Source organism: Lampetra planeri, chromosome 9 (genome assembly GCF_965212315.1).
Source record: "Lampetra planeri chromosome 9, kcLamPlan1.2.h2, whole genome shotgun sequence".
NCBI classification, from domain to species: domain Eukaryota; kingdom Metazoa; phylum Chordata; class Hyperoartia; order Petromyzontiformes; family Petromyzontidae; genus Lampetra; species Lampetra planeri.
This window is the reverse complement of record NC_136115.1, coordinates 12353060-12368441: the sequence shown is the minus strand read 5'-3', so window position 1 is coordinate 12368441 and position 15382 is coordinate 12353060. Positions and strand designations below refer to the sequence as shown.

At 52.6% G+C, this 15382-nt stretch overlaps 1 protein-coding gene across 1 annotated transcript in view; it reads right to left on the bottom strand.

The window, feature by feature from the left end:
• LOC144720771 (uncharacterized) overlaps positions 1 to 14345 on the bottom strand; it is a 143356-nt gene extending 129011 nt beyond the window's left edge. The window contains exons 1-2 of the mRNA XM_078597797.1: positions 13893 to 14345; positions 8980 to 9052 (exon numbers count right to left, since the gene is read on the bottom strand). Coding sequence (XP_078453923.1) covers positions 8980 to 9052; positions 13893 to 14222 — 403 coding nt within the window. The 5' untranslated portion in view covers positions 14223 to 14345. The remainder of the gene's footprint in view (positions 1 to 8979; positions 9053 to 13892) is intronic.
• Between the last annotated feature and the right edge of the window lie 1037 nt (positions 14346 to 15382).

The window sequence follows — 15382 nt, the reverse complement described above, 5'->3', positions numbered from 1 at the left end:
GCAAACAGAGTTTGACAGCGACGCAAGCATTAAAATGCGATGGCTTATACAATGTACTCCGTAATCTAAACCCGTTCATCTTTTGAGCCAGACCAGGTCCACGGACGGGGCAGGCGTTTCCCGCGGAGTGCGAAACTGGATTGGCGAACGTCTGACATGCATTTTGTTTTGGCAAAATCCTCATCGCACCTTCTCAAGCCGCTCGCGGTTTTGCAATGCTTTTGGCTCCCAGTCATTCGGAGGGAAATTTGTTTTTGATCAGCGGCACGCTGCATTGAAATCACCGAAAATTGGGCGATTTCTAAAATGAGCAAAAAAACACCCGCACACACACACCACACAAAGGGTCCGGAATGTTTAACCTTTTAGGGATGGCAGTGATTTTCTCTAAGCGTTATTCTGTAAGCAGTTAACAATTACCTCTAATTAGGATGTAAGGAGCCAGTAACAGAGAGCCCAATTAACATTAGCGTTGCTCCTTTGACATTGCAGATAATTACCGGTTGTGCTATACACACAATTTATTAAACGCTTCCTTCAAAATATTTTCTCCTTGGCGATGTCCTGTACGGTTCGGCGTGAAACCCAACAGCTTCGGAATGCACGCACAACGCAAACAAGCGGCCCCCGCACGACACGACACGCGGTCCCGCCTTGCTGGCCCGGTGAGGGCCTGCTCGGCTACTCGACCTCCAAGGGGTCGTAACAAAAACATCTAATCAAGGGCCAAAAACCGTTCCACCAGTTGAGTGGGAGGGCTTCTGAAAAAAATAAAAAAAAATTCCCAACGTGATGCGGAGGAATTACTGCGGCTCTCGAATAGGATTTAAAGCTTTTAATGTTTGCGCACAGTCGTAGCCAGTTGTCAAGACGTCTGGTCTTTCACAGCAGGCCGGTGCGCGGGAACATTCGTGAGACAATTTGCCGCAACACGTGCGCCACGATGTGAACGCGCGGCGCTCGCGTTTCATTGAGCCGGCTCTCAAATGAAGATTGACCTCTTCTGCCGACGAGCACACCTGGGTGAGAAAGGTTACCGGTGTCTATCTACCAAGAGCCACAATGCACCTTTACTCATTCACAGCTCAGCAGGGGCCACACACAAAGGAACAGTAAAATAGAGATTTCTTGTTTGAATTATATCCCCCCCTCCTCCTTGATATTTGATCATCATAACAGATGCGCTCGATGGTTCTGGTAACAATGCCGAAGTTAACGCCATCAGGAGCTCCCACTGCGCTGGAATTTTTATAGGAGCCACTTATTTTTGGATCATTACAAATGAACCTCGGGCCGGGGGAGGGGGAGAGACCCTGAGAGGGAGGGGGCCCGGCAACCACGCCGCGTGCGTGCGCGGGGGGAGCGGTGGCACTGTGGCTAGCGCAACACACTCCGAACCCGGCGACTCAAGATCGATTGGCGTTCACAGCCAATATCGGTGACAAATAAATACATTAACCGGTCCTGGGCCTCGCTTAGATCGTCTCAGCCTTAAAACGATTACCCGGTATGATGTGTATAAACATCAGCACTGGGGATACAAAGACGGATGGGCGTGGTGTTACAGCTAATCTGGCTGTGACGGTCCCACCTGATGACGGAGACTTGTGTTGCCTCCGAAACGTCGTGATTTTTGTTTTTATTTTATTTTACTTTCTGCGTGGCTTTACCGAAAGAACCTAAGAAGGTGGTGTTGGCCACCGACCTCCATCGAGTGCCTTGGCGGCCTTCATAGGGGCTCGCAAACAGCACTATCCCCAAAAGTCCTGCTCAAAGCTATACTGGGGCATCTTTGTCTTTCTGTGGTTGGGAGCCGAGCGGGAGCTGGGGGTGGAGGGGGGGGGGGAGCTGTATTCACAAGGGACCCCAGCTAACCCGCGGACGCCGTGGCTCTGACCAATTCACAACGGGCGGCAAAGTGTGTCGACGAGCGAGCAGCAATCGCCAACACGGGTGTGGGTTTTGCCGTTTGTTAAAGCAATGCATGAGTTGACACGGCGGGCCGGTAGCGTGACTGATGTCGGTTCGCGCGTGGCTGTGCGCACAAGGCATCGTGTGTGATTATTGTGCCGTTAAGCATGCCTTGGAATAATCTCGAAAGTTATGGGCCAGTGAAAATGATTGCCCCAATTCAAGGGCTTGAAATCTTAAACTCTATTTGTAGCAATTTCCTTGCGATTATTACGCGGCCATATTTGCTCCGGGTGTTCAATCATTGTTTTCTCTCTCCTATTCAAAGCAAACGCAATTTTCCCATCATCACAGTAGTTTAAGAAAATATGAATTAAAACGACACGCTTTTATCCACGGGGGTCTCAGAAGGATCGATGTTGCATTGTGGTTCTTGCGGTAAAGTCACGTTGGTAGAAAAATAAAAAAACGGCTGTTTTGTACAGGGTAAGGTAATCAGAGTACCAGGTGGAAAGTCACCACGTGTGAGGATATAACAAAGCTCCGCACACGACACAGATGTGTTCGTGAATCCACTTGATGTACCGCCATCTCCCTAGAGCACGGTCGCTCAGCGCAAGCTCGCAGGCCGAAAACGCCGATGGGCTAAGAACAGCAGCGCTATCGAAGGTGTAATAATACATTTCACGCTCATGCTGCCACTTTGTTGGCACTGGTGCACAAGCACATTTAACAAAAAACACAACACACTCGTCAACGATACTGCTTCAAAAAGAAAAAATATTTTGGGTAATCAGGTGACGTTTTGGGCAACGGCCATTCTCCACAGAAGATGGATGTGTCACATCGCTTCATGGTCTAAACCAGGGGTGGGGAACGTCCGGCCCGTGGGCCGTACGAGGCCCGCAAAATCATTTGGTGTGGCCCTGCCAAGGCAACCGCAGGCGGGACTCGAAATTCAATAAATCTGGGAGCAAACCTGGAAAAGCAGTTGCGAGTAGCAGCAACATCAACACCAGCTAACATCACACGCCTCACCAAAGAGAAGCAGTTCCAGCCATCGCATTAGGGGTGAGTTAATTAAATGGTTGACCAAATATAACAGGCTAATTTTTAAGTTGATCATTTTGTATGGCCCGCGAATGATGTTGTAAACATCCAAATGGCCCTTGGCAGAAGAAAGGTTCCCCACCCCTGGTTTAAACAAACGTACAAAACAGACCGCTCGGCGACACAACAGGGGCGTGACGATGGTCAAGCGTGCCTTTTGCTCTGTCGCCCTCCACACGACGAACCCCGCGTGATTGACACTCAACGAACATTACAAGCGGTCCTGCAGCGTCAAACAAAAAGGGGTGACCACTTAACGGGACCCACAGGATCCGTACGGCATCTCTGGATGAGGATGGTTTGGGAGTGGAAATGTGGTGTGAATTAAGGGGCCAGGGTTGATGTAAGAGGGGGCAGCGGGGAGCCGTGAGAGAAAGTAAGCTAAACTTAAACTAAACTATTTTATATTTTACTAGGTAAGGACCATTCAGCCATATAGCTCTTTTTCAGAAGCGATCTGGCTATCACAAATGATAGCTCAACAAGTGGCTTATCATTTGGAAATTTAAAGCAGTCAACTACTCTAAACGCGTGATGTTGATTCTAAACGTGGAGCGGAATAACCGGAGGACCCGGAGAAAAATCCACGTGACCACGGGGAGAGAGACACGCAAACTCCAAATATACAGCAGGCACACGACCTCCTGTATACCAGGCGACCTCCTGTATACCAGGCGAGGTGGTTAACATCTCGGTGGCGAGATGGTTGACCACCTCGCCTCGGTAACTCCGCCCGAATAGCAGTGCAGTGGGGGACATCACTGCCGCGGCTCACTCCACCTTCCCAGGTCCACGGTCATTCGATAACGGTACTCGTTGCAACAACAGCAACAGTAACAACAGCAACCCCACCACGGCAAGGTCAACGAGCCGCACATTGTATTGCTTGGGAACCGTGAAAATGTGAATAAGGCCTCGTTACATAGAAGTGTGTGGAGGGGGGGGGGTGTGGGAACGGCCACGTGACGAAACCTTCCCCCCCCCCACTCCCTTCTTCTCACCTCCTCCAACAGGCATCCGAGGTGTCCCCCAAAGAAGGAGGAGGGACAGTCGTGCAGGGGACGTGGTGGGGGGGGGGGAGGGGGGGTCGGCGCGGGCACGTCAGGGGGCGCCAAATTGGATGGGGACTTTCGGAGGAGCAGATGCGACTTTCGGCAGGGCAAACTCGCACGTGGGGGGGGGGGGTTGTGAGCGGTGCGGTTGCGTTGTTCGTGCGCGCGGGGGGTGGAGAGGGGGGGGGGCACCCATCACACCGGGCCGCCAACGGCTGCTGTACATTTCACTTCGAGCGGGGTTTGGCTGGGAACTCTACGCCGCATCCACTGGGAGGCGAAATGAGAATGGAGAGATCTGTTGGGCGTGACAGTGACGTGATGCGGTGGCGATTATGTGGTGGCTGCGCGATAACTTATTTTGGGGGGTAATGGTGGGGGGGGGGAAACACAACAGCGACTGACAAATCTGCTCACCCCGCGGCTTAGTCACCCCGGCAAGCTCCTCCCCTCCCCCCTGCTGCGTCTCCCAACACCACAACCCGCCCCATCTCCCTCGTCTTTTCTCAGCAACCCCCGCCCCCCCGCCTCCCAAAGCCCATCAAGCAGTGCGAAGTGACTGCGCGCGCGGATTACACACAACGAAGCGCGTGGGGAGGGGTGGAGGTAGCGGTGTTGGTGGGAAGGGGGCTCTCGCCTGGCTTGAAATCTAAAGCAAACATTTACTCTGGACCTAAACCCACCGTGACGGGATGCAGATCGCTGGCGCAGATCCCCTCGCTCACCTCTGCACCCCGCAGCAGCAGCAGCAGCAGACGCAGCGCGACTCATTCATTTGGTTCAGGATAACGGGTCCCCCTCCCTTGACATCCAACCCTGCGGTGTAGCGTGCTTGGCGTGGGCCCTGGCGTAGGGAATGAAAAGGGCCCCCCCCCCTGTCCAATGACCCCCCCACTCCCCCAGCCACTCCCTTCCTAGCCCGGTGTCATCTCCCTGCCCGCACCCTGGGCTTGTGGGCCCTGGTGCAGTTGTACCGCCTGCACACTCGAAAGCGAAGCCGCAAGTTGCGTGGCTACGCCGTCTCGTTTGTTTTGATTCAAGTTGTTTTCTGTCCCCTTTGCACAGTGACGTTCGCTCCTCGAATGAAGTCATCGACATTGGCATCGCCCGGCATGCGCGTGCGTGCATCATGAAAAATAGCGGTGCGCCTAAGAATCGGTTATAATCGAATAATCGATTAGGGCAGCGTCTTGTTTCGAACTATTGCTGCACGCACTCAAATTAACGAAATTAACTCCACATCAACGCAGCCAGTAACAAACAATGAAACGACAACAAACGACGGACAGATGCAAGCGGTAATCACGGGCTGATCAGGAGTCAGCCAAGGAATGTCAACAGGCGATTTTTCTCAATACAACAGTGATCGCCCAATATTCAAATAAGACGGGTCTGGGAAAATCGAATGGGCTGGCAGCATCAAAACTTACGCCCCCCCCCCCCCTATTGAAAACGGAATGCCACTACAGCCAAACACGAACGGTGCCCACCCTTTTCCTGCACTGGCAAGGGCCGGAGAAATGGTCTCTGGCCCGGGCCCTGGGCAGGGCGAGCGAGGGAGTCGCGTTACCGGCAGCCCCCCATCGCCCGTTCGTCACAACCCCGCGGGTATTTTTAACCCCTTCAAGGGGGCTGCAAGGACCAGCGCGCGCGCGCGTGCACACGTGTTCTCTATCTCTCTCTCTCACACACACACACATGTACTATCACACACGTGTTCGCTCTGGCACACACACTTGTACGTGGGTGTGTTTGTTCGCTTTCACACACACACACATGTACTATCACACACGTGTTCGCTCTGGCACACACACTTACACGTGGGTGTGTTTGTTCGCTTTCACACACACACACATGTACTATCACACACGTGTTCGCTCTGGCACACACACTTGTACGTGGGGGTGTTTGTTCGTTCTCACATATACACGCGCACACGAAGACGTACAAACACACCCGCGCGCACGCGTTCTCTCACACCCACATGAACAGCCGCATTTACACACCTATTCTCTTTCACGCAAAGACAAAGATGTAGCCTTAACAGACTGTTGGAGCAAGTGCTGTTGGCGAGCACCTATGAAGGCCGGCACGGCACACAAGGGGGTGGGTGGCCAGCAACACGCCCGGCCACCTTTGTCTCCCTAGTGGCGATGTTTTACACACTGCACCAAAGTACTATTTAAGGCTGAGACGACCGAGGAGAATCCCAGGACCGGTTCAGATATTCCTCACTGATGTTGACCGTGAGCGGGAAACGAACACGGTTTCGCCGAGTTCCTAAAACGCAGTGCGCTAACCACTGCGCCACCGCTCATCACTACGCACCAACGCACACACGTTGTGCGTGCAGTCCGCACACGCGCCTTTCGATTGAGTCATTAGCGCGACTCACCGCTACTTCGGGGCAATAGGAAGCCGCCTGTCAATGCTTACGCCAACTAATCGACGTCGCATTCTCGCTCCCAAGCCTCGCCCTCCCGTTGTTATTATTGTTTTATTATTATTATTATTAAAATAGGCGCCCGCCATTGTATTATTATTATTCACGTGGGTATTTCAGACACTTTCAGCTCCCAACTTACTCTGGCGCTCAGCGGTGCCGAGTCTGTGCGGGGGTGGTGGTTTTTTTTTTGACTGCCGTTGTAATTGTGTCTGCGGCGCGCGAATGAATGCCCAAGGTGAAGTTTATGGAGTTCGTCTCACAGCAATGACTGTCATCATTGTTCGGGCACAACAATGCGCGAGAGGAGACGTTGACTGTGGCATGCGGCTCAGGCGCGACGCTTCGTGGGCTTCCCCATTGTGCGAAGGGGTTCGTCTGCCTGAACTCGAGCGGCGGCGATCGTCGCGCGCAGAAAACTCCGCGGCTATTTAAAGGGGATCGGAGGGGGCCTCCCCCCTCCCCACCCGCCCCACTCCTCCTCCAAGCCCGGAATCCTGTTTACAAATCGGGTTCCTGGAAGCGCTGGAAATTGTAACCTCCTCCAACCACACTCCCCAACCCTCCCGCGCGGCTCCTCTACTGTCCGACCGTCCCTGCATTTTACGCAATAATCTCCTATTGATGGTGATAATAATACGGCAAAGGAGCAGCCCTGCCAATTGCTTTGCTCCTGTTACTGATGATGAAAGGGCGTCATCACTAATGGGGCGCTGAGAGCCCCGCAATGCTCCCCTTACATCGATACCGTCTTAGGAATAAGGTAAAGGTGCAGCCCTGCAATGTCTCGCAAACGCCAGTGCTGGTGAAAAAGCCTCCCGGAGAGAGAGTTTAATAAAGCCCCACTATAGGGTATTTGGCCTTCTCTTTGGCCGACGCTTTTACGCTGGAAGAGGTTGGAATACCCACAATGTGCCCCACCACACGCGATCTGATGAGCATCTAACTGTGGTGCACCCATTTGTATCGCTGGGTAAACAAAATCGTGGGTGAGGATTCGGTTTATAAAACGGGCCTATTACTTAAGCTGCCACGCCGGGAGATCTAAATGGTGACCTCTGATTTACAGGCCCGATGTGCGAACAACTCTACCACGGTAGCATCCTATTAACCACAAGACTGCCAAATAATTGCACAGAAGACCTCCGCTCTGAGCCTAAAGTCTATTTTTAAGAAGGTTCTGCTACATTGAGATATTTGGCCAATTCCACCAATGAGTGTTTGGCTTCGTGTTGGAGGAAACAGATCCCGGAGAAAACCCAGCACCGCGCTGCATACAAGGTGGTGACACTCAGCACTGCCACACGTCGCATCCCGATGACTACAACACGTGGCAGGCAATGATGCCCTTGGTGGTCACCCAGCCGTTCAGTAAAAATGTGAAATCTGGCCTCTCTGAGTGGAGTTTTGTTTGAATGAGTGTGTGTGTAACCCATCACTGGAGCCCGACTCAATGAGGAGGCAAGGGAGAAAGTTTCCATGTCTTCACAAGCTGCGCACCCCCTCCCACCCAACTCTCCTGACCCCAGCCACCACCACCTCCTCCTCCCCCCCGTAGTCTCCTACACAAAGCTGATAAAGTACCGAGTGAGTGAGCGACCCCGCCTCCCCGCCCTTCCCCTTGTCAGAAGCATCATTGTGCTGCGGAGAGACGCGCTTCGCCCAACGCGTGGACCGCGAGTTCCCCAAGGCGCAACTCAAAAAACATATCCACCACTCAGCGCATGGATCAAAATTGTACGTACATACAGATGTACAGCCACGTGTGCATCTACTGCTGGATGATACCCTCCCCCGAGCCGCACAGGCCGTGCGGGTTGTTCGCACACGAAGGTGTGGGTGTGGTCATTAACACACATGGCCGTCTTTGTCTCTCTCCGGTGCCGGTGTTGAAACACCGCAGGCAGCTGCTCTTCTTTGAAGGTCGAGATCGATCGTGGAGTGGCCCCAGGACCGGTTTAGACACCACGCGCCAATGATTTTAGCAGTGGCCGGGAATCGAGCGCGGGTCACCGGTTCGTAACCACAGTTCGCGAAGCACTGCGGCCCTACTACGACACGCTCCGATGTCGTCTTCTTCTTCTTTAGACTGTCGCAGCCACGTGCTGTTAGCGAGCGCCTATCGCGCCAGGTGTGGCACGCAAAACGGCTGTTGAGAATGGGTCACATCCGCAGCTGCAGTGATGATGCTGCAAGACCACAATGCTGATACTGTATCAGTTACGCATTTTAGGTCGAGGCGACCTGGCGGAAGTCCCTTGCCAAATGAACACACGAAGAGCCCATGGGTGCACACAATTCTCCAACCACTTTGCCAGCGCCAACCTCGACGCACGCCCAAAGACGAATATCCCGCGTTTATCCCTTGTTGGGCTAAGAGGACTGTTAGCGAGCACCTATTAATAGGCGCGCAGTCACGCATGCCACACACACACACACAGGGCGAACACCCCCTCCGTTTACCTGGGGGGCACGAACAGAGCTTGGTCGACGTCTCCCTCGCTCTCCGAAGGCGCGGGAGTTCCTCCTCCAGCCTCTGCACACACGGGGACGCGCACACCACCGGTCGTCATTCATCATCACGCGCTCACCATCGTCGCCATCATCGCCATGAGTACATCGTTAGGGCAAGTCCTCGTTTAACGCGGTTCCTGAAAAACGCGTTCAGCGAAAACAATTTCCCCATCAATGATGCAACGATCTAGTTTGGCGAGATACGATGTATTACGCACACGCGGTGAGATGGCGGTACAAATAACCGAGGGTACGCCGTGGCGTTAATGTATCATTCCGCGTCCTGTATCACACATCTCAGTCGTGCAGCGCAAGAAAGTAGTTCGTCGCTGACCGCTCAGAAACGCGTTGTGCGAAAAGTGTCCCCTCGTGGAAGAACCGCCTTATAGCGAAAACGCGTTGTGTGAACACGCGTTAAGCGAGGTCTTGCCATATAAGCATCATCGCCACGTCCATACCGTCATGACAGCGCACGTACCACGTGCACACTTGACATCTTAACATCAGCAAAGCGTGCGCGCCCCATTAGCAATTAACACCAAAGTGAGCGTGCGCAATTAACTAGCGCACCGTGCATGTGGGCATCATCGTTACACGTTTCTGAATTGCAATTCAAAAGACAGAATCGAAACATGGTGCACCTATGCCCACCTACACCGTTCCACATTCTTCGTTTTGTTTAATTTGTTGCGCGGGATTTTTTTCCCTCCCTCCCTCTCTCTCTCTTTGGTGAAACCATCGCTCTCGCCCCCCACCCCTCCCAACCCCCCACAAAGATTTGAAGCGATCGAATTGCACGGCTCCTGCCCTTCCTCCGGCTGCTCCTCCATGGCGAAGGTCATCGTAGCGGCTCTGCGCCCCCCCCCCCCCCCGAGACGCGGGGAGCTCAACGAGACGGCGGAGGTCTCCATAGGAGCCGCGGGATCTTTGCGAGGGGCTCTCGATGAACATTGTTTACACGTCACGCTCATTAAGCGAGACACGCGAGAGCGCATTGAAATATAAACGCGCGCGTCCATTCACCGCGGCTTGAACACGGTCCCCTCCTGATAGATTACTCAACTGTGCCGCGACCTCTTTTGCCGTGGCGTGTGACTCGCGGATCTAGAGTCGAACTGGGTTCGCGCTAAGTGTGGGGAAATTCTCTCTCCCTCCCCCCTCCCCAACTGCAGTACTCGTGACCTCGCAACCTTCGCTGTACATATGCAAGTACGGACGAATTGCCTGTCCACTACTGGGTGACGTCCTTCCCACGCCGTGTGGATCGTGGAGGTTGTTTGACTAGACTTCACCACGCTGGTCAGTGCAGGTTGGTAAGGGGGGGTTATCTATACCTGCCTTAATCATAATCTCAAAACCTGAATGGCCAAAATTTCATTCCCCCCCCCTCCCCCCACCAAAAAAAAACAAACACCGAGGTTTTAAGAAGGCGTTAAACCAAACTCGTCCCCGAGGGGATTCTCATCTCCGTTAGAGACCCACAGTCAGCGGCGACAACTCCGCGGCCGGCCACCAGACAATAGAACGGACGACTACTTTTGACTTCTCCCAAAGTGATACCGACATTTTATCGATCTCGGATCGATGATGAGCTGAAATGGCTCCCGACCCGGGAAGTTAACTGGACGCCTATTTGATTGCGAGACGAACGCGCTCACCACCGCACCGCCACCCCATGATTTTGCGAACGAGACCCGGATTCGTGCATCGACGTGTGCGGCGCGAATGGACCTTCCGAGCTGATTGATAAATGGCTAATGTCTTTAATTTACCCAGCAAAGCTTCCATGAGTCTGAAGATTCGTTTTATTTTTTAGGAGGATTAAATTACATTGAGATGTTTGGCCATTTACATTCATTACAGTTTGGCTCGGTGTAGGAAAAAAACCCGGTGTGTTCGGAGAAAACCCATCACGCATCCAGAAAGTTAACACTTACACCCGAGCACCGTTAGATTTAATAATCGATTCCTGTTCTACTACCTCTCCAGGCCACCTCGCAGCCCAAGCCGACAAACTGAATCTACTACTCCCATCCGCGTAATAACCAGGCTCAAAAAATCCTGCTCAGCTTCGAGCGATCCCACGATATTGGGCGGGTGCATTTGAAGTGTTTTTCTTGGCAGCTGGATAAGGGGAACATTTGCGGACAGTGATGAACGGGTCCCGTTATTATCCGGGGCCGTTATTACCGTGTTGTGACGAGCAAACTTTAATACCACAATGCTTCTGTGGATACTTTGGCTGCATTCAAACCGTTGTTCCTCCCACAAACGTTGCTCCGCTTGCCTCCGATGTGGCCGGATGAATGTGTTCAAGATGCGATTTCTACAAGCGAGCGCTTCGCAAACAGAATGGTACGTTTTAAATGTGTATTTAAAGCTTTTGTGACTGCATGGATTCATATTCTTGGTTCTCTCGGTAAAGTCACGTAAAAGGCAAATAATAAAATAATATTTTTAAATTCTATTTTTCTTATTTTATTATTTCCCTTCGACTTTACCGAAAGAACCAAGAATAAGAATCGCACGTGTATTAATCCTGCATATGCACTGAGTGAAGGTCAGATAATTCGCGTTTTTTGACATTTGAGTGGCAATCAGTCATTTTAATATATGTAGTTAATAAAGCCAGTTACGCGATAGCCTATTATCTTGCGACAAAGGTTACTGAACATTATTCATTGGCCGTTATTGGCCATGTAACAGAATCGGAACCACATGGGCTAACGTTTTGGGAAACGGGACCTCTTCAAATCCCAGAAGCAAGGGGAATTGCCCGAAACGTCAGCCTATTGCATCACGTTATATTTAGAAGCAGATGTAATGAGGACACTGCTTGTCTACCACAGGGAAAAGCAGTTTATTTCAGTGGCATTACAATTGAACATCGTGTAGAGTTGAAAAATTGTTCTTTTTAAGGTTAAGTAACTGGAATTTTTAACCAACTTTTCTCAATGAAACGTGAACGCGTTTTACAGCTCATGGGCATCTTCATAAAAATCGGACGATCGTCAATAATGCCAACAACGGTGAGATAAACTCCTCCACCTATAAAGGACCGTTGCCCGAAACGTCGCCTATTAAATATGGTTTTCCCCTTTCAGACCACGGTGTTATTGACGAATGTGTTATTGACGAATGTGTTCAGTCTTTGTCGTCGTTAACTGTGCTTGTGCACCACTGCCATTGCAGAAGCAGCAGCAACATCATCCATAAATCAACCGGTTTTAACCCTTTAAGCTCAGACGCGCGCGGGTTTAATGCCGACCAAAGGTTCCGATTCAACCAACGTCAATTCAGGCGCACGTGTCGCAGTCGACCAAGATGAACTCATTCAACAATAACTAAACTTCTTCCCAACATCATCCCGCCCGACTCATTACTCCCCCCGCCCCACCACCCCCCCCTTCGCCTTTGAGTACTCGCACGACTGATTTGCATTCGAATGTGGAATGCTGTGTATACGGCGCGGTTGCGGAAACAATGAGGCGGTTATTAAACTGTCTAATTGATTGCTTAATTAATCATGTCATGTCGCCAGCGATTTGGAGGTCGCGCCTACACGCAGTCGATTCTATTGATTGGCACGCGGAGGTTTATTATCGCGTGTGTGTTATCCATAGCATGCGGCCGAAGTGCAGGTAAGTGCTGAACTGCAAACTGCATTTGTGAATGTCTACAAGGTAACGGTTTTGACACCACATACAAAGCCAATGAATGACCCCCCCCCCCCCCCCGTATAGCCTTAACAGACTGTTGGGGCAAGTGCTGTTAGCGAGGACCTATGATGATCGACATGGAACACAAGGGGGTGGGTGGCCAGCACCACGCCCGACCGCCTTTGTCTCCCTAGTGGCGATGTTTACACACCACGCCATATAGTAATTTGAGGCTGAGTTGACCTACAGGAGGCCCAGGACCGGTTCAGATAGCCGACACACGAGCACTCGCACATTTAAGTGCAAGCTGCAAGTCTCAAGACGCGTCCCCATGGCAAATTGTATTGTGTTCGCTGCGACTCGTACACACACACACGTGCAGCCTTATTAGTCAAGCACGTGGGGAGTATGGTATTATCCAGCGTGGCGGAACTCCTCATTATTGGAAGCATTTATAATAGTTACCCTTCATTACCCTAATCATTGTCACTACCCTTCAGCATCATCATCAGCATCACGTTCATCGTCGTATTTGTCCAATGTCCATCACAAATCACGAAGGTCACTCTTCATCATCGCCATTATCAATCACTATGTATTCATCATCGACAACACAAGCAGACGATTTGCTTCCATCACTTAACTGTCCCTCTGTATAAAACTATTCTAAACGACACAGCCCAGCAACCACGCGCCACTTCCAAGGGCGTGCATCATTGCAGCAGCAATGGTTCTACACAAGTAAAGTCTGGATCGGTTTCGACATTCAGGGTCTCATCCACATAGTTCGGCTTGCTTGACCCCCCCCCTCTCTCTCCGTGTTAGATATGGGTCCCAGGATCGACTCAAAACTACATCATGCAAAATACAAAACAAGCATTCGCGTCGTTGTGTAGAACATAGCAAAATAGATACGCACACAATACGTCTCGCGAATCTGTCCGTTATTTTTACACATCCCATCAGCCAAACGGCCTTCTGGGAGTGCATTATTTCTATCATCGTAATTCATCAATCAGCAGGGGGGCTTAAGAGCACGAGCCACACAGCGACGGAGCGAGCAGCCTGCGAGATGGGTGGCGAGGTGCGATAGGAGGCGGCGGGGGGGGGGGGGAGGCGGCGGGGGGGGGGGGAGGCGGCGGGGGGGGGGGGAGGCGGCGGGGGGGGGGGCCGTGAGAAGAGCCGCTTGCTGCGTGAAGTTACCCGATTGAGAAGCGCCTCGAGTCGCGGCTCGAAGACGCCGTCCCAATGCTGCTGCTGCTGCTGCATCACCGCGGCGGACCCGGCCGCGGGCAGGGCGCCGAGGCTGCGCTCCAAGGCGCTCACCCGGCCCCCCAGAGTCTCGCTGCGCGCGAACAGCGCCACGCACGCGGCCGCGAGAATCGCCCACGACAGCGCGAGCACGAAGTGCGTCGGGGACTGCGGGGAGCATGGGCCGCCAGCCGAGGAGGCGAGGGGACAGGCGGGTCCCTTGGAGTTTCCCTTGGAGGATCCCTCGGAGGATCCTCTACTCGTCGTCCGTGCTGCTTCCATGGCGTGCGAAGGGGAGGGGGGGAAGACGGAGGCGTGGATGAGTCGAAGTCCCTGCGTGGTGTCTTATGCTTCTTCTCCGCGTGCGTCGCGACGTCTCTCCGCTCAACGCGAGTTCATCCCACGCTCGCTCGCTCGCTCCTCTCTCCGCGTTGAAGTTCCCCCTTCTACTTCCCCGTCCTCCTCCACAATACGGCGAGGTGACGAGAGCCGTGAAGGCGACGGCCGCTCTGCAGAAGCAGTCGGGCTCGCGTGTCGCCGCCGCCGCCGCAGCAGCCGCAACCACTGCCACTGCCACCGGTTCAAATCAATTCGCTCCCCCAAGTTGACGGCGCGTAATGCAGCTCGCTCCTCCGCTCGCGCGAGCCGGCAATGGGAGCGTTCGCCTCTCAACACTCCGTCACTGCCGCTACTTGCTGCTGTTGCTGCTGCTGTATGAGTAGTATTAGTCGTTGTTACACGTGCTGTGCTGTCCGTCCCGTGCGCCGCTACCTGAAACTTGGATGCTACTGCTCCATAGCGCGACTCGGCGCGTGAGGCAGACCTCAAATACCTCCCCTGCTTAGCATAATCTATGCGCGCCGCTTTACATATTTATTTTTAAAAGCCCCTGGCGGGTAGCGCTTATCCCTCCCTCCTCTTCTTCCTCTGGAAGTCGCGGCTTGCATCAAGACCCACAGTAAAGGAATCACATAGCACCTAAAACAGGGGGGGGGGGAGGAGGGGTGAACAATCGTAAACTTTTATGAAGGAACGTTATTAGGAGAGGTTATTGCTGTTGATTGTTTGAACGCAAAATTGCCTGGGTACGATGCGAATCAAAGAGCCGCATTGCATAGCGCGTGTCTGCTGGTTCACCTGATTTGCTCGTATAATTCCGATACCGTGCAATCAATCGACAGTACGCGTCATTTATACAACTGTGAGGTTACTACAGAAACGATCAGAAACGCCTGGTAGCTTTATTATTGTAGTCGTATTCATTTCGACTGATAACGCGCCACACAGGATTCACTCGCTCTCGACGACACAGGACTTATTCTACAGACAAGCGGTAAGGCAGTCAGTGAACCGAGGACAAAGATTGCCCGCGCTCCGCAGTCCTCTATATATGAAGATGTTTTCAGCCAATTAATGAGCGCTCGCATATGGAAGGAGGAGAC